At 34.6% G+C, this 26,075-nt stretch overlaps 1 protein-coding gene across 1 annotated transcript in view; it reads right to left on the bottom strand.

Moving 5' to 3' along the window:
- Nucleotides 1–25,715, bottom strand: part of LOC117112040 (protein disulfide-isomerase TMX3-like) — a 50,672-nt gene extending 24,957 nt beyond the window's left edge. The window contains exons 1-10 of the mRNA XM_033255093.1: nucleotides 25,582–25,715; nucleotides 17,630–17,702; nucleotides 15,904–15,943; nucleotides 11,739–11,862; nucleotides 11,447–11,492; nucleotides 5,404–5,484; nucleotides 4,499–4,604; nucleotides 3,517–3,661; nucleotides 2,712–2,822; nucleotides 2,335–2,452 (exon numbers count right to left, since the gene is read on the bottom strand). Of these exons, the coding sequence (XP_033110984.1) occupies nucleotides 2,335–2,452; nucleotides 2,712–2,822; nucleotides 3,517–3,661; nucleotides 4,499–4,604; nucleotides 5,404–5,484; nucleotides 11,447–11,492; nucleotides 11,739–11,862; nucleotides 15,904–15,943; nucleotides 17,630–17,702; nucleotides 25,582–25,603 (866 nt within the window). The 5' untranslated portion in view covers nucleotides 25,604–25,715. The remainder of the gene's footprint in view (nucleotides 1–2,334; nucleotides 2,453–2,711; nucleotides 2,823–3,516; nucleotides 3,662–4,498; nucleotides 4,605–5,403; nucleotides 5,485–11,446; nucleotides 11,493–11,738; nucleotides 11,863–15,903; nucleotides 15,944–17,629; nucleotides 17,703–25,581) is intronic.
- Nucleotides 25,716–26,075: the final 360 nt, after the last annotated feature.

Here is a 26,075-nt window from a genome sequence, read left to right as displayed (position 1 = left end):
CAATCTATGGTGTGGTGTGCATGCAAGGTCCAATTAAAGTGATTTAAGGTCAAACAGTCTACACTTGATTTTTCAAAAACTGGTCAGTTGATCTAAATAAAATATTCGAGCAAGTTTAATCAAGTTACAAGGAAGAAATCTTTATGTGTTAGTGACGTTCCAGTGAAGGGTGTAAATTTGAGGGTCTTTTTAATTTTTGAGGACCTAGACCTAAATATCTTTAAAAAAAAAAAACCAATGGGTCTAAATGAAACATTCTATAATACTTTGTAAAGGTCTAGTAAAAAAATGATTAAATTTTTGTGACAATCAACAGTGGTGTGGATCTGAGGACCATTGAAAGGAAAACGTCCCGGACCACATATTTCGAAAATTGATATTAATGAATGAAACATTCGGAAAAAGTTTAACCAACTTACAAGGAAGAAATTATTATGTGCGATTCAGTCAAGGGTGTAAACTTGAGGTTCCTTTCAATTTTTGAGGACCCAGGCCTAAATATCTCTTTAAAAAAATCAATGGGTATAATTTAAACCTTGTGTAACAGTTTGTCAAGGTTGAGTAAAGACCACATATTTCGAAAACGAATCAACTGATCTGAATGAAACATTTAGAAAAATGTTTACCAAGTTACCAAGAAGATAGTATTATGTGTTGGCGACGATTCAGTCAAGGGTGTAAATTTGAGGGACAATTACATTTTTGAGATCCCAGACGTAAATATCTATAAAAGGTTTTCAATGGGTGTAAATAAAACTTTCTATAATAGATTGTAAATGTCCAATAAAGAAATGACTAAATTTTTGTGATGATCTGACATAGGGTGTGAATATGAGGACCATTGAAAGGAAAATGTCCCAGACCAGATATTTAAAAAACGGTTCAACTGATTCAAATGAAACTTTCGGGAAAGTTTAACCCAAGTTACAAGGAAGATATTATTATGCGTAGGGGACAATCCAGGTTAGGGTGTAAATTTGAGGGTCATTTAAATTGCTTACATCCCAGTTATAGATAGATAAAAAATGAAAATTTGCAGAATAGTTTTCATGGTGAAATGAAGAAATGATCCACTTTAAATTATTTAAACATAATTTGCGTTTTCTAAAGCATTTAAACTAGTTACAGCAACTCAAAACCACCGTGATATGCATGAACAATTTTTTGCTTTTAGTCATTGCCATAGTTCAAGTCTCACTAATAACATTTTTTCCACTTTATTAAAATTATATTGGTTTTCCGTGTTTTTTTTTTAAAATTATGTTGCAATTTCAACTTCATTTCTCATTAAGCAATGGGGAAAAGCCCTATATTCTGTTGTTCAAACAGATATAGTAAGTCTAGTTGTACTTTCGTTTGTGTGCATGCTTCAGTAACCTCTAATATTACATAGTGAGGGCTTGGTGCAACTAATTATTGCATCTTCAGAGCGTAAATATTGAAAATGTAGAACTTGTAGAACTTGGTATAATCACTCTACAGACTGTTTCATGCTAATGCAATCTTCAGGAGTGAGAGAATACAAGGATTGTGTGAGTATATGAATGCTAAGGCAGGTGTAAATGCAAATGATTTAATTGTTTTTAAGTAAGTATTTGTTATTGTGCCTGAACATAGATGTGTATAAGAGACAGATCTCTATGGTATAAGTGCATGTCGTTGGCAAGTTGTTGCTAACGAAAAAATGTGAATTATAGGGTAATACGCCCGCGCGCGATCCAAAAGCGGGGAACACATAGGTTTGTCGCGTCAAAGGGATCTGTTGCCGAGTGATCTCCTTCTCAATAATACCTCCATGGTTTTAACAAGGTAATTCAACAAAAGGACGCACATCTCGGGACATAGATGTGTATAAGAGACAGATCTCTATGGTATAAGTGCATGTCGTTGGCAAGTTGTTGCTAACGAAAAAATGTGAATTATAGGGTAATACGCCCGCGCGCGATCCAAAAGCGGGGAACACATAGGTTTGTCGCGTCAAAGGGATCTGTTGCCGAGTGATCTCCTTCTCAATAATACCTCCATGGTTTTAACAAGGTAATTCAACAAAAGGACGCACATCTCGGGACATAGATGTGTATAAGAGACAGATCTCTATGGTATAAGTGCATGTCGTTGGCAAGTTGTTGCTAACGAAAAAATGTGAATTATAGGGTAATACGCCCGCGCGCGATCCAAAAGCGGGGAACACATAGGTTTGTCGCGTCAAAGGGATCTGTTGCCGAGTGATCTCCTTCTCAATAATACCTCCATGGTTATATTACTACTTGTGTTTGACCAATAAATAAATCTTCAATCTTCAATCTTGAAAACACAATAAAAATTTTTCTTTACCTATGAAAATCATCTCGTTCATTCACAGCTATACTTTTAACATTTTCTTTGAATGTTGTGTGTGGATGCCGGTAGTTGCCTGTACCTTTGTTTAATATGGCCAATACAAGGAGTTTCCCTGAAAGACATTAATAATACTAATAATAATATATATAGTGTTCTTTACCATAGCCCCTCATTGCTTACAAAACAGGTATTTGTTGAAAAATTTAGTCTTAGGAAGTGTTTGCGGAATTGTGAATTTTCTATACATTATTGTATTAGAAGTAGTTGCTTGCACCACCATACTGCCTGCTTGGGCTTTAATTTGTGTTAGATCTAAAGTATCCCATTCATTTAGGCTCACTGAAATATAGATTCATATAAGAGTTGTTTACCTGTAGCTACATATTGATATAAGGTATCCCTGGATATCTTGGGAAATGCTTGAAACCTCTCACTTACAATAAAGTTTCTCATGTCAGATTTTGTGATTACACCATCGTCAGCTGTTTAAAAAAAACCACTATTATGATGAATATATTAGATTTACTATAGAAATCTAAATGCACAAACGTACGGGCTGATAATTACGAAGATGGAAGAGCTGGGCTTTTTCTTTAATAGAGCCCAAACAATCAATAAGTGCAAAAACTTAAAAAAACAATACAACCAGTCTAAGGATGAAAACAAGTAGTCATAAACATCATTAGCGAGTGACCTAACTACCCACTGAATTTACAAAGCATGAATGAGGGTTGGTTGTAGGGCCGCACACAACTCGCTGGGTTCATACCGTTAAATGTGAAGGCGAGTTGTGTATGAACGCAGGCTTTGACAATTCCATAATCGTTTTTATCATTTTATTTTTAACATCAATTTTATTTTTACAATAAATCTTTAATCCAAACACAGTATTATACATATTGCAATAAAAAAATTAGGGGCCTATCCTTAACAATAAATAAGCAAAGGGCTATATTTTTGATCTATAGGAAAATACAGTTACAGATTTATTTATTGAAACAGCTAACTTAAATACGATAACAAAATTTATACATAGGATAAATTTGGAAGTAGCTGTATATACAAATTGAATAAGCTACAGAAGTTGCGGCATTTTTTATAGGAAATATTTCTTGTTCAATTATTTCAAAAGATTACAGTATAATCAACCCATGGACACTTAACCCACTGACTCACTTTGAAGGATAAAATGGTTGCCATCCTTAAATACAATGCAAGTAGCTTCATCTTGAACTTTGACATCTGTTGGCAGATATTTCTTTGCTGCTTCATAGAATACTCCATGTAGAACAAACTCCTCTGCTATTTCTGTGTATTTTGTCTATAAAAGGCAATGCTTATAAAAGTAAATAGTTTTTCAAAAAGGTCCTATTTTAACAGATTAAAATTTGCTCATCTACACAGTTTCTCCGTAATTTCAATCCTGTACGGTTATATTTTTAAACTGTGGTTCACTAGTTGCATATCATACACAATTGGAAATTACTGGTATTATATGAATATTAGATTAATGCATGAAAAATAACCTAAATATAACAATTTCCTCTAGTGTTTAGATAAGCAATATTGCTTTAAATGTCAATTGCTGTCTTTTAATGTTAGTTTTGTAAATATATTTATAATCAAATTGTAATGTAGTAGTCATCGGTTACTATAGTGATATCATCAGTACATCTTTGTACGTATGTACATATTAGATATTCATATGTGGATTGCTGGTGCAGTACACACTTATTCTACATAAATGCAATGTACAACAGCAGTACGATTAATAAATATTTGATTGTGTTTGAAGAACTCGTCACAAGTTTACTATTCTGATAATACATTTGTCAAGAAACATTTCTTTGACTTTTGAGAAAATAGTATAATCAATTTTTTTGGTCAGTCAGCCTCGGTCTCCTGCTTACAGGAGGCTTACATCTAAATTCAATCCTTGCGTCTTTGAAATAGGCCTAGATAAGCCTCAAATATTCCCACTAACTTTTCAGTTCCTTTAGTTTACTATATTTGATAGATTTGAAATTTTTGTTTATTTTTCAATCATAATATTGAAGTCTATGTTCAGGTTCTAATTTAACTTGTTACAAATGTCATGTTTTCAATACACAGGTGCACGCTGTAGTGCTAGGTTTTCAATTACCACTTGCCAACTCACATGTATACCAGACTGTTCCTCAGCTCTGGTTAGTACAAATAAAACATCATTTTCTTTAATAGCAAGCTGCAATTCTGAGCTGCTAGATGCTTTCTTAACTGCAGGACTGAAAAAAGGTCATCACTATGTTAATAAGATTATCTATACTGCATCATCTTAAATTATCTTAGGTAGGTAATAACTAGACCTAAAAAAAATTTGTTTGTTTGCTGTCACATTTTAAAATTTGAATACAGGGGCAGATGGAAAAAAGGTTTTTTTTGTTTTTTTTCGAAACATCATGAAAACTGTGCAATTGTAATTTTTTTAACGGAAAAACGATCATATTTTTGTTTAAAGACAAATTTAAAATAGTTAAAATTTCCATATAACATGGATCTGTGCCAAAATTGACGAAAAAGTGGTTTTCATTTCATCTTTTAAACTTAAAAAACAACTTTCTTGGGAAAAAAAAAACCAGCCCCTAATTTTCGGGATTTTAGGCGCGGTTTAGTACACAGTGCAGTAGTTTTGACTACTTCTCTGTGTGTATACAACATTTTATCGTGTCTATTTTTAAATAGTACCCATAAATTTTCACTGAGGGAACTCCAGTGGCTGAGCCTAAGCAAATTTCATTTTTCCAGACACATATCTTCTTTTGAGTACATGGACAACCAAAAACACTGCAGGTTTTATGCACCCCTGTCATTTTTTAGCTTAGGCATTTTGTTTTCAAGACTAGCCTAGGCCTATCGGAAATTTTCATTTCAAATTCTGTAAAGATGGTGTATATAATATAAGGTACAATGAATGAAACGAAAGTAGTATAGATAAATATATTAGCTTCTTTAAGATAAAGCTTTGTTTCATTTGGGATGCTAATACACAAATAAAACAAGTACATAAAAATAATGTTCCATTACCCATCAGCCCTTTTCGCAAATGTCACAATCTCATCTACAGTCCGTGGCCCACTGAATGTATGTGCTACACCATTTCTAAAACTGTTGATACAAAAAGAGGCATAATATTTTTTCTTAATTATTAGTTATAAAACATTCATAGCTTACAGCCTGGTTCTAAAGCCGGGCACTCACTGCATCATACAACAGTCGTTTTGTTCTGTCCTTTTGCTGCGAACTGCACTGCTGCTCCCACAGTGCTGTATTGTTTCGTCCTTTGATTGCATGGTGCAGGCATAGAAATATTACACATGGAAGACTGAAAGACATCATGACTTCCACTGGAATGGAAATCATGATGACATTCACATTAACAATACAATACAAGACTGTAAAAATGCCAATCTAGATATTATTTGTCTACAAGAAACTTAAAAAAATAGCAATTGGTCCGATGTAATCAAGGATATGACATTTATTGGTGTGGATCTACATACTCACATATTTATGGAGTTGGCATTGCAATCAAAAAATGATTAAATGTCACCGTTGATGGAATTATAATTTCAAATTGTCTCATGGCAGCTGACGTCAATATTAAAGGGTACAAAAGAGTTGTATCCGCATATGCCCCAACAGAGGATAAAACACACTTACGATAAAACATTCCTTCTACAAGGGACTCGGCTAATTATGTGGCATTGAAAAGAACCAAAAGGTTTTTAATTCAAGGACATTAATGCAGATATCCTTGCTTTGACGGGCAACTCAGCAAAATGGATGCTGAAGAAACAACCAACGAAAATGTAGGTTTGCTAAATCGAATTCTGTAATAAGGGTCTGTTGGTGCTTAATACAGTTTGACCACCTGCTCCAACATTGGATTACATGGCATCATCCAGATGGAAAAACAAAGAAAATCTTCAGTCTGTCGTGCTCACTGCTGAGGCAGTATGTAAAAGATGTCAGGGTAAGAAATTCCCATTTTAATTCTGACCACAATAGTAACAAAATTGACAACTCCATCCAATAAATGCTGCTACTGTAGGTCCAACAGAACCAAACCATCCAGAAAACCTGATATCAACGCATTGGTTAATCCATTCTGTTCTTGTATCTGCCCTTCAAGTTTTAGAAACATCCATCTTAAGCACTCGAGTAATCAGTCTTGATATCACACAAGTGCCTAACAACATCCCTTCAAGCAGCAAGAAAAACACTTCCTAGAGCAACTATAAAAAGAAAGTTTCCCTTGGGAACATAATAACAAATATAAGCAATTAAAAGCAAATCAACATAAACTCTGTCAAGCAATTCAATCAGAATTCAAAAGAGACAAACTCAAACAAGTAAATGAAGAGATAAGGATTAAGATCAATCAAATTTAGAACACATACTTCACAAGGAAAGGTAATGAAATTAACAAAGCCAAACAATACAAGTTGTTACTCTTTAGCCCCTTTCAGACAGAAAATACCGCAATAATACCCTAATTACGCCGCCGTTATTGCCGGCGCAGACCCTTTCACACAGCTAGTTAAAACACGGTAATAATACCGTATCCTGTCTGAAAGGGTTCTCGCGAATGGAGTATTTGATGTCTGTGGCGCTTGTGCTTGTTAACAAAGAGGGCAAAAGTTTTTGTTTACTCCATTAATCCAATATGGCCGTGGATGAAGTGATAAAACTGCTGCTTTGCAAATGTTTTTTAATGCTTGCTATGTTTTCTAATACATATAAATTGAGAAACAGAAGGTTTCTAATGCGTTTCGTTCAAGGGAAGAAAGAATTTAGGAAGCGTTTAAGGCGAGGCCGACTTGAATTTCGAGCAGCTAGGTGCAGCCGATTTTCGCGTCTAAAAGAACCGTCAGCTAGCGATTTCATCAGCTTTGTTAGCTGCAGCAGCGGTTGATGGCTGCTCGCGTGACCGTCTGATTTGTTATGCCTCAGTGGGTAAGACGGCGATGAACCCTGTACCCTTTCACATTTAGTTGGGCAAAACTCGCTACGGTATTAATGCGGTTTTGCAGGTCTGTCTGAAAAGGGTATTTCTCAAATAACAAAGACACACGATCACATCCTGACAAAGAAATCTAATCATACAGAATGTCCAGGCTTATCATTACACTTTAAATCCCACTTCAATCCAGATCATTCAGACCTTACTATACCTACAGATATTCTACATCAACCAACACGCATCACTGAATTAAGAAATCAGTGCATTGAAATTAATAACTTCGCCTTCCACCTTAGAAATGGACAAGGCTGTACAACACCATGCATCTTGGATAGAGTTGTCACCTTATGCAGACTATTAAAATCTCAATTCATTAGAGGGACATTTCAAAAAGAGAAATATATACAAAAGTTCACTTTAAAACTAACAACATACTGTAATATCCTTCCTTGATTTAAAGTTAGACAAATAATATACTAGCATTAATTGCTAGTCACTGATTACCAATTAGTTATAACTCAAGGAGTGGTTAAATAAAATAATGATAAAAAATAATAGTAAGCAAGTAAAAGTGTATAAATTTAAGATGGTCAGTGTGTCTAGTCCAGTATTAAAATGAATAAAATATTGTCAAGGAATCAAATATAAATTTTATAGACATTTTGCAGCAACAGCTTTATAAATATTCAAAACGGTTTTCAAAAGATGATAAACATGACAATAAGATGTTGTGTGTATAGGACATCATGCAAGACACGTCTTGTGATTGGATGTGCTAAAACGTTCAATTTTGATACAATATACAGGTCACGGTAGCAGTCTGAGAATAAATCCAAGTGTTCTAGAGGCCTTGAATTTATTGTTAGAAATATGCAATCCAATCAAGTTTTGAGGTAAAAGTTACACTAAGATATATATAACTGGTTATTACATTTGTAAGGATAGTTTTTCCAAGTTGGACGAGTTATCAAGTCTATTTGTCCTGGTGACATTGTTTTGTATTTAGTAGTATTAAGTTCCATCAGGCTCATCAACCGCTAGTTATAAGTACTGTATATGAAGGTCTTGCTGAGTATTACGTTATAATTGGTATTTCTTTAACATTATAAAAAAACAAAACTTGCACCCCAGGTTCTCCTACCCTACCACTAACAATTTCCAAGCACAAAAAAAATTCACTCATGTACTAATACTTAAAAACAATACCAACGCCAGAAGTTTTCAAAGCAGTGTTTTCAACAGAATGACATACCCACAAACCTACTCGTAGATGGATGTGTTTCTATTAACAGAAAAACATTTTCTGTAAGTGGCCCTCAAAAAACAAGTTTTCGTAATCTCGAAAGTGTGTTGCTTAGTATGAAAGTGTAGGACAGAACCACAGAGGCCATAATTGTGCACCTTTTTCAACATTAAAGAGCGACTAATCCTGTCAAAAGCGTTGTTCCAATCTAAAAATATTACATCGATGGGAGGATGATTACGCTCATCTAGCACTTTTGCCCACTCATAATTTGCAGTGGCTAACAAGGTTCAGCAAGATCTACCATTAACAAATCCATATTGAAATGGGGATAACAGGGGCGGATACAGATGTCCAAAAGAGGGGGCCGAAAGTTGGGCCGATCGAGACAACATTGTCCTAGGGGGTCCGGGGGCATGCCACCAAGAAATTTTTGTGTGCTAGAAGCCTGAAAATAATATTTGAGATGTCTGGGCTCTCATTTTTTTCTTTTTTTCTTTTTTTTTTCTTTTTTTTACCTCCGAAAAAGGGGGAAAAGGAGCCGTAAATCTGCCCCTGGATAAGCTTATGATCATTGTTAATGGACAAGTAATTGTCCATAATTATAATGTCAGTTGACTACAAGAATCCAGGGAGCGAGAGATCATGAACAGTTTGAATGAGTTGATTGAAACAAGAATGGCCAGGTCGAAAACCATGTTGATAGTCAGTGTGGAGTGTTAAACTAAATGAATCATGATATTTTTGCTCTGAAACTTTGCAGCAAATGGAAGTCAGTGAGATATGTTGGCAGGATTGGTTCTGTCTCCAATCTTGACCAAAGATGAAATATTTAGTAGGATCCATGCTTTTGGAAGGGAAGAATCCTATAAAAAGAGTTGGTAAATAATAGATCGAATTGATGCAATTTCGGAAACACATTCTTTAAGAATAAGAGACCTCATCAGGCCAGCCCGGTCATGTGATACTGTTCATCTCAGGAAAATCTGGTAGGTCGAGTTTAGGCATATTAATATCACGCTCATGGATAATGAAAGATTTATACTGCATATTTAGGATATTTGCTTTCTTCCGGTTGTTAATTATTAAAAGTCCATTTTTATCTTTTAATGTTTGGAGGCAGAAAGTAATAAGAATGGTAATAATAATCACTGTAATATACTTAATAGTGTAAAAAAAAAACTATAGTTAATGTTATTCTGAATAAAGAAAAATATTTATTTTTTAAACTGTAACCCCATATATTGTAACCCAACTTTCAAATTGATATGCTAATTTTGCAACAGTATAGTAATAAATATAACAATAAGCCACTTGCACTGTACATGTTTGTGGAAATAAATGTTAATATCCTGATCTAATTAATTAGGCTTATTTATAGAAACTTTCATATCAAATTCATAAAGTTTATGGTGAATTAATAAATCCCACTAAGGCTGATTACAACCTGTTTGAATTATATATCAACAAGTCATGGGTGAATACATAAGACTACAAGAAATAAACATACTGTAGATGATCTATTACTATATATAATATACATACATCATGTATATATTCTCCATAAGCCATACAAAACAATATAAGACTACATAAAATACTCATAAACATACTGTAGATGAACCTATTATGACTGTCATAGATAGTTGTCTTCTCAGCTAATTGTATTATGAATTAAAATTATTTTCTGATATCTTTAATTAGAGAAATTGTAAAATGTGGAATACTCTACACTAGTGCAGTGGTAGTAGATTCAGAAACTGTAAACGATGCATTTAAGTTAGCCAAATTTTTTGTAGGCAGATCCTCAAATGTATTGTTTGGCATGATACAATGCAGTTAGACTGCACCACACCGCCTACAGTGGGGGTTGTGGCACCAGTAATGCCCCTGCTCTGTCTACTACAGCTAAAAAAAAAGTAGCAGAACGTAAGGAATGTGGGCTGATCTTGCTTGTCTGCAGTTTACTTTTGTACTTGTATAACACCACAAACAATGGATCTATAGACTGATATTGAGTTTTATTCAAAAAATTTAGTTTAGTAAAGATTATCCTTTGTTTCCAGCATCATGTGACAATACAACTACGCCTACAAAAGTAGGATACAATATCGAGCTAGATGTTTTTATCTGAACTAAACAGACTAATTACATGTGAATTTTTAATTAATGGGGAAAAAGCAAAAAAATATATGGTCTATGGTCGTTCTTGATAAGTTAAAAATCAACATATGTAATAGATAAATAAATGAGTGATGGGTGACTTCTACGGAAGACAAAAAATAGAGGAAAATAATAAAAAAAAATAATAATAATAATAAAGAATACAATAGTGGATAGGTCTGAACACTTATTATGAAGAACAGAAAGAGAGGTGTACTAAGTAATTATATAACAGACATTATGCTGAAATAAAAGTGGGACGATCTCACAAAAGAAAAAAAAAACAAAAAAACAATCAAGCTAGATACTACATACTAGTACTACTGTATACATAAAATAACTTAGCCTTAATATTAATTTTTTCCTAATTGCGAAAAAATAGGAATAACTGACATTCTTAAAACCTAATTAAACATCAAGAAAGTAGTTTAGTAGCCGTAATAGTCTGTATATACAAATGAAAAAAAAAAAATTAAACATCAACACTAAAAACTATTTTGTGTACCATTTTTCAGTTTGTAAAAAATTTATAAACTCACATACGCAATTACACTTTATACATTACAGTCCCCATTACAGTTCTGAAACATACCGAAATATTGTTCCAATATTTTGACAGGTTTTATAGAAATCAAGTTTTAGTCATTAATCTTAATCTGTAATTCAACAATATTAAGCATTTTATATACAGTACTTACAATTTGATAGTAGGAAATCCTCTAACATTAAAATGATCCATTGCTCCTGAGGAAAACAAAGAATACTGTATTAAAAATTTAATTTATTCTAAAGAGTAATATTAATATATTTTTTTTAATTTATATGTTAATGCTGTTATCCTCATCCAATAGTCTTTAGCGTAATATAAACGTATATTTTTTAAAATTTGTATATTAATGCTGTTATCCTTCCTAAAAGCAACACCTTACCCAAACGCTAAAACTCACAACAATAACGATCTTTACTTAATTTGTGATTATATTCACTTACTAGTACTTTTTGTACCATCAATGACAGCAACTCTGATTTTGGAATTGGTTACTGCAAAGGTTTGCCCAACCGTTGTCCACGTTGGTTTCAGCTGTTTACAGTGTCCACACCAGGGTGCATAAAACTTGATGAATTAACAATACATGCAAGATTTTAAAAATATCCAAATATACATGTCAATGAAACTTGCATCGCCATTCTTATTTGAAATATTTGCAAATATACTGTACAATAACAATATACAATATATAACAATATACTGTATAACAACTTACAAATTAGGGTGTAGGTTGTATGGTATAGATTAGAATCCTATGAAAACACACTAAACTGGAAATCCCCCATGGTAAATGGTCAAAATTGACAAGATTGTATTTATACGATGTACAGTACACATACACTAGTCCTATACCAATGTCCATTCTTGGTATTGAGAGTAAAAATATTCCGGTTTACTGCTCAAAAGGTGTCAAACTATAAATTTGAATGCATTTTTTAAAATGTTTTTGTGAGTTTTTTTAACATGTTAAACAGAAGTTTGAATTCCATAGTTAACTCCAAATATTTAAAGCATTCATTTTGAAAAGAAGACCCTCACAAAACCCTCTTTAGTTTGCAAATGTAATTTTGAAAAAACAAAAAACTATCTTGAAAAGTAGCCCATCTTGAAAAGGATCTTATCCAAGTGCCTAAAAAATTTGAGGTTTTACAGTGTAATAAACTATTTAAATCTTATTAAATTCTCCTCGGATTTGGTCATTATTACCGAAGGCCTCAAGGTGATTAATTTTTAATTTAATTCTAATTTCCCACTAAAAGCTTTTTCACTCAAAAAAAAAAACTCTATGCAGACCAATTAGTAACCACCCACTGTGCTGTAATGGTTGATGAGTGTACAGCATTTCTAAAATAACTGATTCCTAACCCAAACTAACAACAAAGCATACCAAGAGGTGATTTTATATATAAAGCGAGGTTCGACAGAAGCTTTGATTAGACATTTTATCACTACTTAGTTTCGTACCACACAAATGGTGTGACACTCTTCAGATAAAATTGCCTAATGACTAAAAAACATAGAAATACAATTGATTGAGATTAGCTGAGCATGCGCAGAAAGCCAGAGGGGTAATTCAAAGGGTTCAGTTAGGCTGTGTTCACACACACGGCGTAAGACTGGCGTGGCTTACGCCAGGCGTAAGCTAGTCCATGGATTAAAATTCCAAAGTGTTCACACAAACGGCGTTCGTTAAACTAGCAGTAATATAGGCCTATGTGGAATGGAATAGTTTTCAGTTTTAAATAATGTACGGTACGTGTTAACAGTAGTAAAATTAACAGTGCATCATGAAAACTTTTAAATCTGTGAATTGTTCGAATTGAACTTATATGATTATTGTATTTTAAATGAACAATTTTACTTTTGATTTTTGAGCTAGCATTGTAAATGTTGCATGTTTTAATAGATCTACAGTCTAAATGGTTAAAATATCTTACAAAACACAATCAATAAATTATATACATTATAACTATAGTAAAATGCAATAGAAAAGGAACCCCTTTACCATTTCATTTATAGAGAGCACAGAAAAGAGACCAAAGTAGCTAATATATTGTAATCGTGATTGGTCAATCTCTTGAAATGAGGTCAAATCATTCAAGCATCACTGGCGTTAGCTCAGTGGCGTTAGCTAATCTGGGATCTGCAGGTAGCGTTAATAACGCCAAGGACGTGGCGTAGTGAGTGGCTTTAACAACGCCACTGCCTAGTTCACACACAAAGGCGTATGCTACGCCAGGCTTAAGCCAGCCTTACGCCGTGTGTGTGAACATAGCCTTAGTTGGGTCTGATTCAAGGTTTGATAAACAATGAAAGGGATTAAAGTGATAAACATAAGTTAAGTAGCAACATTACATGGGAAAGATTTTTGCATGCTAGGAGGGGGTTAAAATGAAATTAAGTTACAAAATTTCTTAGAAGAAATTTGTTGGCATGCCTGCATGCTGAAACGAGTTCATTACGAATATTTAGTGTAGCTATTTCAGGTTTGCAAATTATAAAATATTTTTCCCATATGCACATGTTGCATCTTTTTGATGATGGGTTATATGGTTTAGTTTGTTTGAGAATGTTCCATTTAATATTGTCCATATTTTTTTCTTTTAGTTCCCATATGTACTTGCTTAGTTCTGTGTTAAGTCTCTTGGATTTGTTCCTGAAGGAGGCTTTGTGGTTATTGTATCTTGTTTTAAATGCGTTTTCTGTGAGGCCTACATACGTATGTTTGGTTTGGTTTTTTATTAGTTTGTAACCTTTGCCTGATAGATAACACATTCTTTGAGGCAGTGGCTGGTTGCAGACATAGGGCATTCTTCGGGCATCCTGCAGTTGCATCCTTTGTTGGTTGGCTGATTGTTTTCTTGTTTATGGTTTTGTTGTTGTAACTATCAATGGTCTGTTTGAGGTTTCCAGTGCAACTGAAACTAATTTTGACAGTGTTCTGATTAAACAATTTATGTAGTGTGTGATTTTGTGGGAATGCTTGATGTAAAGCCTCGAGGAAAGTTTTCCCGACATTGGTGGCAACACTTGTGCTTACGGTGGGTTCTACCAAATTATGTTACCTTTGCAGGATTGGCTGTGCTTCTCGTTTTTGGGTTCTTGCGGTGGTGAAATTTTGAGCTTATAATCGTATCTGCTTTTATTTAGGGCCTATTGGTAAAGTGGTGCTGCATCATATATATATGTACATATACATATACGGTGGGTTCTACCAAATTATGTTACGAGTGTTCCCACCGTAAGCATGAGTGTTCCCACCAATGTGGGAAAGCTGCTATCCAATTACTGATAATATTACTTACACCAAGAGTATTTTTGGTAATCAAGACATTGTGATCCACTAGGTCGAAAGCCTTTTTATAGTCTAACAACAAAACTCTAGTTTCATCCCCTTTGTCAGCGGCATCAAACCAATTTGTCAATATAAAGAGACCAACGCATCGAGAGTGGATAATCCTTTAGTACATCCAAACTGGTTTAGATGAATCTTATCACTAATTTCATCCAAAAGCATTTCTCCAATTAGACCCTCAACCAGCTTTCCACTAACAGAGGTCAGAGATTTCGGTCTTAGCACATTTCCAATCAGTTGGTACGACGGATGTAGACTAGTGTTTGCAATAGCACATAAGGGTTTGGCTAAAACCTCTGCAAACTCCTTTAAAATCCAGGATGGTTATCATCGGGGCCTGGGGATTTATTTACTTTAACCGTTTGCAGTTTCTTATATACAACTTCAAGGGTGATTATGAATTTGTCAGGCACAGGTTTGGGATTCATCTTCGTGGGATAAGCGAGTGGTTCAAAATTTGAATTGGTGAGAGGAGGCACACGTGGCCTCATTATAAGCTTTATGATCGAATATGGGGAAACAGTAAATTACAGTAAAAGACATTTACTGTAGTTCGAATTTAGCGCAATTTTCAATAACACTAAAGGACGCCATCAGTCAGTGATTTAAAATTTTGCAATAACGATCAAAATCTCCAAAACGGCTCTCCGACTGTCTCATCGTGCGTGATCCACTCATACAGAAAGGCATTATATTACTGCAAATGTACCGCAATCTGGTTGGTATCAATGGTTTATGGCAGCAAGTGTAACTATACTATTAACACAATATTGCCGGAAAGTCTGTCTGAAAGCGGCTTTTTAGAGGTAACCTAGTGCCATCAAAGAAACTCATGAAAGCATACATCTATTTTTCTTTGAGAAGACCTGCCTAAATAGTAGGCCTGTTCGTTCAATGCACAGAACTGCTGACTAAACTGCACAGCCATTATGCATATTTCTTGGTTTTTCTTCATTCTCCAACGTTCAATGTCTAGCAGGTCTACAATTACTGTACCTACTTCTTCTTTGCCTACCTGGGCCATTCAAAATTATTTTAATATGAATACACAGAAAGTAATAATACAAAGAACTTATCTAGAACCACCCCGATCCTACGCACTACTCTGGCCTGTTGCTAAACTTGGATAGAGCAATGTACCTGGCAAGTCATTACAAATTTAGTTCATAATTTCAAAAATGGGATATTATGTACCTGATTATGCTACAGTAAATCAATTCTATAAAATCAGTAGTAGAGATTATACTCACTGATACAAGCCAACTTCCTTCCTTACTTAACTCAATAAACCTGTCATTTTAAAAAAGTAGAAAATTGCATGTGAAATAAATATTACAACATTTTTTTGAGATAGGCCAAAAAAGATTAATTCTTTGTCTCACATCACTTCTGACTTCAAAAATTCAATGCGGAATGGAGCATTTTTTTTTTTTTTTTTTGTTTCACATCACTTCTGGCTTCAAAAATTCAATGCGGAATGTTTTTCCTACAGCTCAATGCTGAAGCAGATAATCCCAACAGTATAAAATAATGGACAATTTTGTTTTTTACTAACTTGTCACATTTGATTGTATATCTCTACTGTTGAATGGTTCCAAACTCTAAGAATCATCATCATCTTTCGTTACTGTGCATAACCTTAGTTGAATCTCACACAATGTGTTGTGACAACTGCACTGACCGGATCGGATGAATTTAGTTTTGTTTAAATAATTAATCCTGTTTATTCTGGTTTTAAATATTTGAATTGTAGCAACTACATCTTTTGGTAATGAATTCCATATACGTATGGTGTCTGGGAAGAACGAATCATTAAGTACGCTAGTGCATGCAGCTGGAACCATAAATTTCTGGAGGTGACCCCTTATAGCTTTGTAGCTTGGAACACTATGATACTCCAGAATTTCAACAAGGTTGTTTGTGATGCATTACATCATTGTTGCTTTTGCCGCCTTTCTACGACGTTGAAGTGACTTCCATTCAAGATTGGAGAGCAAGGTTGTAACGCTGCTTCTAAAGGAATAGTCATTCAGGACGTACCTGGCTGCACTGCGTTGGATCGATTGAATCTTATTGATGCCCTTTTGTGTTGAGGGAATCTGACACACAACCCGGCCCGTCGTGATCGCTAGGCATGCAGCGCCACGTTGTATGGTGACAAAACAATCCAAAATACATAGCGAGACGGTTGACCAGACACATCATGGCTTGCCATGTTGTTGTGATTGTGATTTGAGTTTCTATATATAATTGTGATGCCAGCAAGATGCTGCTTGCATCATTGAAATTTATTGATAGACTCGCATAACAATCGTTATTTTTTTAACTGTTTTTAATTGGAAAATTTGAAAATTCAATGCTCGAATTTCAACAATAATTTTTCAACACACTGTGATGTGCGACGAAGAATTAATTTTGTTAGGCCTTATAACATTTCCCAACTGGTGTTATCTTAATTGAAATATATTCTGTTTCATATAGTATGAGTAATGTAGGCTTAATATGACAAAAGCAACAACGCATTACACACTAGTGCTGAAGCATGATTATGTTGTTCTTATTACAATTCACCTTTTACGCTTGGTTACTTTAGGGTACTGACGTCATTGGATACCAAATAGTGACGCTGTACTGTAAATTACCGTAAATCATGGTGAGACTTCACTTGCTAAGTAATTTATTTAAGAATATTATTTATAATAAACTAATTCAAAAATATGTATAATATATCGGCACTTTTTTTTTTGGGCGGACAAAACTGTAAAACTGTCTTGCTCATCACCCAATCCTAGTACAGGACTGAAAGTTGATTCTCCACCTCCAAATGCTGATGAAAGTAAACCTAATTTTTCCATGGACAATATATTCCCTGTGCAGACCATACTTTACAGTCTTGTCCATACAGTATATCTCTAACCTAATATTAATATATATACCTAATTAAAAAAAATTAAAAAAACTGTAAAACTGTCTTACTCATCACCCAATCTTAGTACAGGATTGAAAGTTGATTCTCCACCTCCAAAGGCTGATGGAAGTAAACAAAATGCTGAGGAAGAGAGAAAATAAGAAAAAGCAATAATACCAAGGAATATTTATCGTCAATTATACAACATGGAAACAATAGGTTAAATACGCATACATGTAGGCCTAGAATAGGCGTTAAAAAGTTCAATTTTTTTTACTGTGGACACGTTCGAATATGCATGTATTACTAATTTATCTAAATCATTTCGCATTATCGCTATACAGTATATTGTCCTCCACCCAGTCAAAAGAACGGTTTCACAACGGCCAAATTTTTGGAAGAATTTGATAACTTCTTATCTGAAATTGCAAATTTGTCCGGGAAGCCTTTTATTTTGGGTGATATGAATCTTCATGTCAACGATCCTTTGAAGCGTGAAGTTTCGCACTATCTGACACTGCTTTATGAACACGATCTTAAGCAATTTGTTGATATCCCAACACAAAAGTCGGGTCACATACTTGATCATGTGATTTGTCGTGTAGAAGACGATCTGCTGGTTACATGTAATGTCTCCCCAAATAGGTACAACACAGATCATCATACGATAGAATGTATTATCGACAATTCAAAGCCACTGCCAGAAAGAAAATTAATCACTATGAGAAAGTTCAGTGATCTTCACCTTGATGTTTTTAAAAGTCTTATTAACTTAAGAACTTTGCAATCTTATCACATACAACAACCCTAACAAACAAGCCACTGAGTATAACGCGAGAATGCGAAAACTTGCTAACAAACAGTGTCCGGATATGACTCGCTCTCAGAGAACCATAAGATGTCCTAAGTGGTTTGATGATAAGCCGCTAGAAGGAATCGTCGGAAATTGGTTCAGTTCATATCTTTGTGAACGCAGCAGCTGAATATGTGTATCAGGCAGTAATGTCTATCCAATTAAATATGGTGTTCCTCAGTGATCAGTTGCAAGTATGCCAATTTTCAATGCCTATTCAAAGCCAGTAACTGATGATATTTTTAAGCGCTTTGGTGTTTTGTATCATATTATGCTGACGACACACAATTGTACATTAGTTATGACCCAAAAGTAGCCGATAGGGTAGCTGCGCAATTTCGCTTAACAAAATGCATCACTGTAGTGAAATTGTGGATGCTGGAAAATAAGTTAAAGCTAAATGAAACAAAGACTAAATTCTTTCTAATCTCACCTCAAAGGCAACTGAGTTCCATTCAACGTTTTAGTTTTCTAATTGGCGAATCTGCATTGTTCCCTCATCATCAGAGGAGCCTTGGGGTAATTTTTGATCCTTGTTTTAAGATGGATTTACAGGTATCATCTATTCCTCGCACAGTTAACTAGTATTTACATAATATTAAGCACCCTTCATTGATCAGAGTACTTGCTCCAATGCAGTACTGTACGATCTTTGATTCTTTCTCGGTTGGATTACTGGCGGTATTTCGCGCTCCAATGTACAGCAACTTCAAAAACTTCAAAATCGTGCCGAGAGACTGGTTTTTTTGCGTTGATAGGCACAGAAGAACCTCATGGCCGGCGGAACCGGGGGGCCCCCCCCCCCTTTTTGGCAAAAAATATATGTCTGGAGATTTTTGTATGATCGGAAATTCAAGAAAAGAAGGAGGGAAGAAGGAGGAGAAGGATGGGAAAGAGAATGTTTATCCAGTACCCGACCAAGTTACATTTTCTCGCAATTCAAGAAAAGGAGGGAAGAAGGAGGAGAAGGATGGGAAAGAGAATGTTTACCCAGTACCCGAGTTACAATTTCTCGCAATTCACATTGGCGGATCTGGTGGAGGGGGATCATTGGTCCTGACCCCTTCCTTGGGCAACAAAAAAAAGGGGGGAAAAGAAAAAGAATTCTAGACCTACCTTTTCAGGACCCATGGGGGTGGGGGGCACCTTGAATTTTGAAGAAATTAAAAGTCATTAAAAGACACCTCAGAAGTCGGGAAAGCTCATTTCCCGCCACCTAAGAATCAAAATTTTTCCGTGGAAGGAACCACAGGACGGACCCCCCCCCCCTTTCTTTTTGGGATTTATCGATTCATGGAAAAAAATATGTATGCAACTTAATCTTTTTTTATGTTTGTATATACATATAAGGCCTATATACTGTAACAACAATGGTAAAAAATTACCTGACCATTTTCAAGAGGGAAAAACCTAGAATTTTGAAGAACTTAAAAGTAATTAAAAGACACCTCAGAAGTCGGGAAAGCTCATTTCCCGTCTTCTAGGAATCAAAATTTTCATGGGGCTGAACCCCCAGACCCCCCCTTTTTTTTTGGGATTTATCGATTCATGGAAAAAAAAATCGTATGCAACTACTCAATTTTTTTTTTTTTGTATGTGACACAGAAGGCCTATCTACTGTAATAACAATGGGAACAATTTACCTGACCGTTTTCAAGAGGGGAAAACCTTGAATTTTGAAGAACTTAAATTAAAGTCGCTAAAAGATACTTCAGAAGTCGGGAAAGCTCATTTCTCACTATTTAGAAATCAACATTTTCTTGGGAAGAACTTGAACCTCCCTTTTCTCTTTGGGTTCATTGATTCATTATAATAATTTTCAAGAGGGGAAAACCTTGAATTTTGAAGAACTTAAAAGTGATTAAAAGACACCTCAGAAGTCGAGAAAACTCATTTCCCACCTTCTAGGAATCAAAATTTTCCTGGACCCCCCTCTCTTTTTGGGATTCATCGATTCATGGAAAATTAGTATGCAACTACTCATTTTTTTTTAAATTTTATGTACTGTATGTATACACACATAAGGCCTATTTACTGTAATAACAATGAGAAAAAATTACCTGACCCTTTTCAAGAGGGGAAAACCTTGAATTTTGAAGAACTTACATGTAAAAGTAATTAAGACACCTCAGGAGTCGGGAAAAAGCTCATTTTCCACCATCTAGGAATCCCCCTATTCTTTGGAGCTTATAGATTCATTGAAAAAAGAATACAAATGCAACTACTCACTTTTTTTACATGTATGTACACACATAACAGGCCTATTTACTGTAATGAGAAAATTCACCTTACCGTTTTCAAGAGGGGGAAAACCTTGAATTTTGAAGAACAAAGTCATTAGACACCTAGCTCAAAAGTCAAGAAAGGTCATTTCTTGCCATCTAGAAATCAAAATTTTCCCAGGGGAGGAATGTTGACCCCACCACCTAGGTTTGATTCCAGATCTGCATGATTCATATTCCCATTCATCTTATAAGTGGCGCCCCCCCCCCCACCACTTTGAAAAACGTTCCGCCGGCCCTGAACCTTGCCATTGCTACGAGAACTTCACTGGTTGCCAGTCCAGCAGAGAATAGACTTTAAGATCTTACTGCATGTGTACAATGGTGTTCATAAAATAGGTCCAACATTCAAGATATTCCTTAAAAGTTTCAGCCTGGTCGTGTAGGTCTTAGGTCCTCTGATGATCTCCTACGCCTTGTAGTTCCAATTACAAAAAGAGTTTTTGGTGAAAGTGCTTTTTCTGTGATTGGTCCAAAAATTATGGAATAATCTCCCCTATGAGATCTGCCAGGCCCCCATTGTGCAATCTTTTGAAAAATTTTTTAAAACACACCTTTTCCTAGAGAGTAGTTTTTTTAATGGTTTTCATCTATCTATACTTGACTGATTCATAATTTTATTACACACTTGTGTTTTACTGTCGCTATTTTTATTTTTTATATCGGGGCAATTTCATGGTAGCGGAATCACAATTTTGCTGAACTTTTTAACTTTAATCTAATGTCATATTTATACTCCATTCTAATTCTTGGAATAATTATCATATTTACATAACTATGGAATCCATCTATAATTTCCACCCTAGGTCTGGTAGCGGAATCACAGTAGCGGAATGACCATTGATAAAAGTGCATTTGAAATTAATATTTATGAAGAACCTTCTTGACTAAATGTAAAATCTTTCACTTTTTATGAAAACAATGCTGAAGCAATTCACTTGGTATTTGAAACAAAATTTATTTTACTTTATCAAGTCTCAAACACAATTATAAAAATTATGAAAATTAATAAAAATATTGGATTGTTTATACTGTAATTACCAAAACGCTAACTAGCTTTCTGTAGGAAATTTTATTGAATTCCGGTATCGTGATTTGTACTTGCCATTTTTTTATTAATTGATTTTTTATTGTAAAAAGTGGGTTTAAATAATGTACAGCACTTTGAACTTTGGAATTTTTATTGAATGTTGTAATTTGTCTTGTCCATTTTTATTGATTGATTTGAAATATTGTACTTACTTTTATCTTTGTAATTATGTGTTTTGATGTACAGTGCTTTGATTTTTTTTTTGTAAAGGTGCTATATAAACACTTTTTAATAATAACAATAATAATAATAACAATAATAATAATAATAATAATAACAATAAGAAATATTTCCTACAAAAAAACGCCACTTCATCTTTACCTTTATCTTATGTGTGAATTTTGTTATGTTACTTTTAGGTAAGGGTATAGCATGTAACAAGGTATTTTAATATTATTACTAGAAATTGCAAATTGCAAGTGAAGTGCTGCGAAGTACAACTGCATATAAATGTTCTTCGAACAAAATTATTTATGTGAGTCAAGTGAAAATAATGAGTAATAAAAATATAACAAATAATATGAGACACGACTCATTGTCTATATTAGAACACTTCTCATTGGGTAACAAAGTCGTAATTTTTCATTTCTGTCAAAAAGTGTCTATAGTAGTGAATTATGGTTTACGTTTTTTTAATAAAGTTTCAAAAGTTTGTATGTATGTGGAAAATGTAGTTGATTACCAAAGGTTACAATTTTTATTTTGAAGACTGCATGGTCTAGGAAGTGTACATTTTTTTATGGGGCAATTTTCTAAGGGCGGGTTTACTAGGGGCGAGTTGACTGCCAAAGAGTGTTACCAAAGTGCAAGCCAGTGTGTTATTTGATCACAAGTGCGATACATCGCAAGTGTGAGCCAGCGAGCCATGATGTCACGACAATAGATACGAGACATTACTCGAGTTGTGCGAGGTATCGGCTGAGATTTGTGGAGTACAATTCAAAAAACAACTATAGGTCTAATAATGAATTATTGTGATGTTAAATAGACAATGTTAGCGATCAAGGAGCAACGTTGTTTTTCATTGGGACCTTCGTCCCATTAAGGCTAGGCCTATACCATCCTAGCTAGTCTAGGCCTAGAGTAGGATAAGGCTAGCGCAACATGCGGACGTTGGTACATGTTGGTTAGTCTACAAACGTCGCCTAAAGTAATTGATTTTACCCGGCAGAACAAAAGAAGGAAACTCTGCTTTTCAGTCGTCTTAGGCCCTTGTTTTTTGACAAACAATGACCTTCAGAGGTCAAATTGCTGTCAAGAATATGAATTGGCTGCTTCGCAGCAATAATTTCATTTCTGATAAATATCATGAAATTTAAATTACAGTATTTATAATTATGAATTTGGTTTTCATCGCCATAAATTAATTCCAAAGGGTTTAGGCTACAGTCAACAACATATCTTAATATTTTAGTTTCATTTCCGATATACCATGACATTTAAATTATCGTATTGACATGGGGGACTCCATCCTGTTAATGCTTTTTGTTTTAAGAGACTTATTTATTTGCCATGAAAATGCTGGCACCTAGGGCTGAAACAGCAGCCACTTGACAGCCTGCCAACAATGCAATTTGGGGAACACCTGCTGACTACAAGTTCAAAAACTAGAATGAAAACCACTGAGCCAAACCACATTTGTATTGTTTTTTATTGTTATTAATATTATTATTAATACTAATATTATTAAATATTTTTAATATTATTTTATCTATTTTTAATCATCCCCCTTCCCGACTAGCTTGGCTAGGCCCTTCTCTACTTATTACTGCCGTCTGTGTGTGGCTAGTTTTTACGGGTCGATACAGCATGGGTACAGTACGGTATTTCGATAATACTAATACCTCATTATTTATCTAACAGATTTGTCTCTAAAAATAATTACTGTAAGAACTAAACCAGAATTTATATTGCCAAAACAAAAAACTGACTACAAAAAGAGAAGTTTGTCATATAGAGGTGCCAAACTTTGGAATGAAATTAGCAATGATGTTAAAAATGTTAAGAAATTGTCCTTATTTAAAAAGTATATAATTGCGACATTGTTATACACTTAACCGTTATGGTAGTTTCTAACATAAACTACAGTATTTTTGTTTTGTTCGCGTTTGTTCTAGTGTAATTAAGTTAGTTTAAGATTTAAGTGTAGTTTAGGTATTTATGTTTTTAAACAATTGTTTGATTTGTTTATTTTTTGAGTCATTTTTTTTAAACCTTTTGATTTCCTAGTTAAATTGTTGTACACACGGCCAGGCGCGAGGGGCCCCGACATTGTAGTTTTAAAAAAATATAATATAAACTATCATACCATAGTTTCATTCAATGGGGCCCCGACAGTTTTAAACAATAAAAGCTGGGTTCTGATGTTTGAAATAATGCTTCTGATTTTGTGATCAATCCGCTTTGCATTGTATATAGGCCCTTTGTTAAATGTAGGCCCCATGTTTAGTTCTCACTAAAATTGGCCTATTCTCTTTATTTATTTACACCTAGAGTACATAGTCTTACTGAAGGCCTATACCAGTCCTATACCATTCTATGTTCTCTAACAACAGAGTTAACAGTTAATTTTTCAATCTCCAGCAAATTTTAAAAGCATCCAAAATCCTCCTTTTTGGAATGTAAGGAAATAGATAGTGCTTTTCCTTTGTTGGATCGATTGTAACTTTATGTATTTAGTTTTTATTTTATTTTTTTTTTAAGCGTACAGGTTTGGAAAATTTTAAAATCCTGAAGTTAAATTATTTAAAGTTTTCTTTTTATTTTCAATGAAAAATAAATGCGATCGTTAATATCGATCTTGGTACAATGTAAACCTGTAATCATATGACTACTTTTATACAGAATTTTACTATATTATAGGCCTAGTCCAAGACCTTGTTGCAAATCCAGGCTCACATAAGCCTAACCTATATAATGCCAAGCATAGGGCTCGTGATCACAGTACCCTGACCATTAAATTAGCAGACGCACTGGGAAGCGTTGTTCACGGCATTGGACTGCAGCGAAAAATGATTCCCCCATCATTAATTGAACAGGCCCCTGTCATGCTTGGCTGATTAGTTTTGATTTACATTTCGCAAGTCTAGTGCCATACGCAGCAAAAGTCCATTTCTAGTGTTGTAAAGTGCATTTCAAGCCAGGCTGGTTTTTGATTTACGTTTTGGAAGAGAATTTGAAGAGGGCGTTTGATCGTGTCAGGCCCTACGTTTTGAATTTGAATTAACATTTTAAAGAAATTAGAACTACATTTTGAAAAATTTGAACTACGTTTTGAAAAATTAGAACTTCATTTTGAGAAATTTAGATAAGTTAGACATTGAATTTTGCAATTACATTTTGATTTTAACATTGACTTTTGCTGCGTATGGCACCTCATACAGGATGTGTTGTCTCCCGATCGTCCCGATTGGACATATCTGGATCCGCCCCTGCTGTCATGAAAACACATGTGAGGGCGAGTATTGCAGACATCTAATCACACACCAAGAGTGCAATAATCAGTTGTTCTCTTAGTCGGCGAGGCCTACCGTAAGCATCCTCAATCCCGGATCTGTGAGGAACGCTGTATCATCATCATGCCTACACACACATCCGTTGTTCATGCTTTCTACTACCAAGCATGTGGGCTTAGGCAACAGCAGCTAGGTCAGGCCCTAGACTACTAGGCCGAAGGCCTAGGCCTAGTAGTAGTAGTACTCTGCTGATCACAATAACATTAATTTGTATTTTTTCCTTAAGAATACTGCATCTTTACAAGTACGTTCAAAATTATATTATTAGTACGTTGCTTACCTGAAAATAATAAAGCAATCATTTTAAAACCTATTCAACATTACATTCACACCTATCACTTTGTATGTACATACAATTCAAGCGCTTCACTTCCTCTCTCAGCTCTCGATCTCACGCATATGACATGACTTGACCTTTCGTTATACTTGACCGAGTAAGTGAAAGATATTCGGATTTTTTCATGAGATCCGTGACTAATTTTAGGATACATTTTTTTCTCGATGGATTTGGCAAGATTGACCAATTTAGATAAAATATAGCTCCTATACCTCCCAGATATGGGGGGGGGGGGAAGTCCCGTTTGGGGGCGTTTTTCTAGATAACCACTAGTCAGAGAGGCTTGATTTTGGTATCAAACTGTTCACAATATGCATGTTCCTATCTGTTGTAATACAACTTTTTCTCCAAAAATGGCGGGAAATGTGATTTTTGAAAGTTTGACCTTTGATCTTGTATTATCATATCTCGGTAACTACTGGTCACAGACACTCGCA

This window comes from Anneissia japonica, unplaced genomic scaffold (genome assembly GCF_011630105.1).
Source record: "Anneissia japonica isolate Jap-2015-1 unplaced genomic scaffold, ASM1163010v1 scaffold699_len907043_cov185, whole genome shotgun sequence".
NCBI lineage: Eukaryota > Metazoa > Echinodermata > Crinoidea > Comatulida > Comatulidae > Anneissia > Anneissia japonica.
Note: the sequence above shows the minus strand (reverse complement) of the source record. Positions and strands in the feature narration are given on the sequence as shown.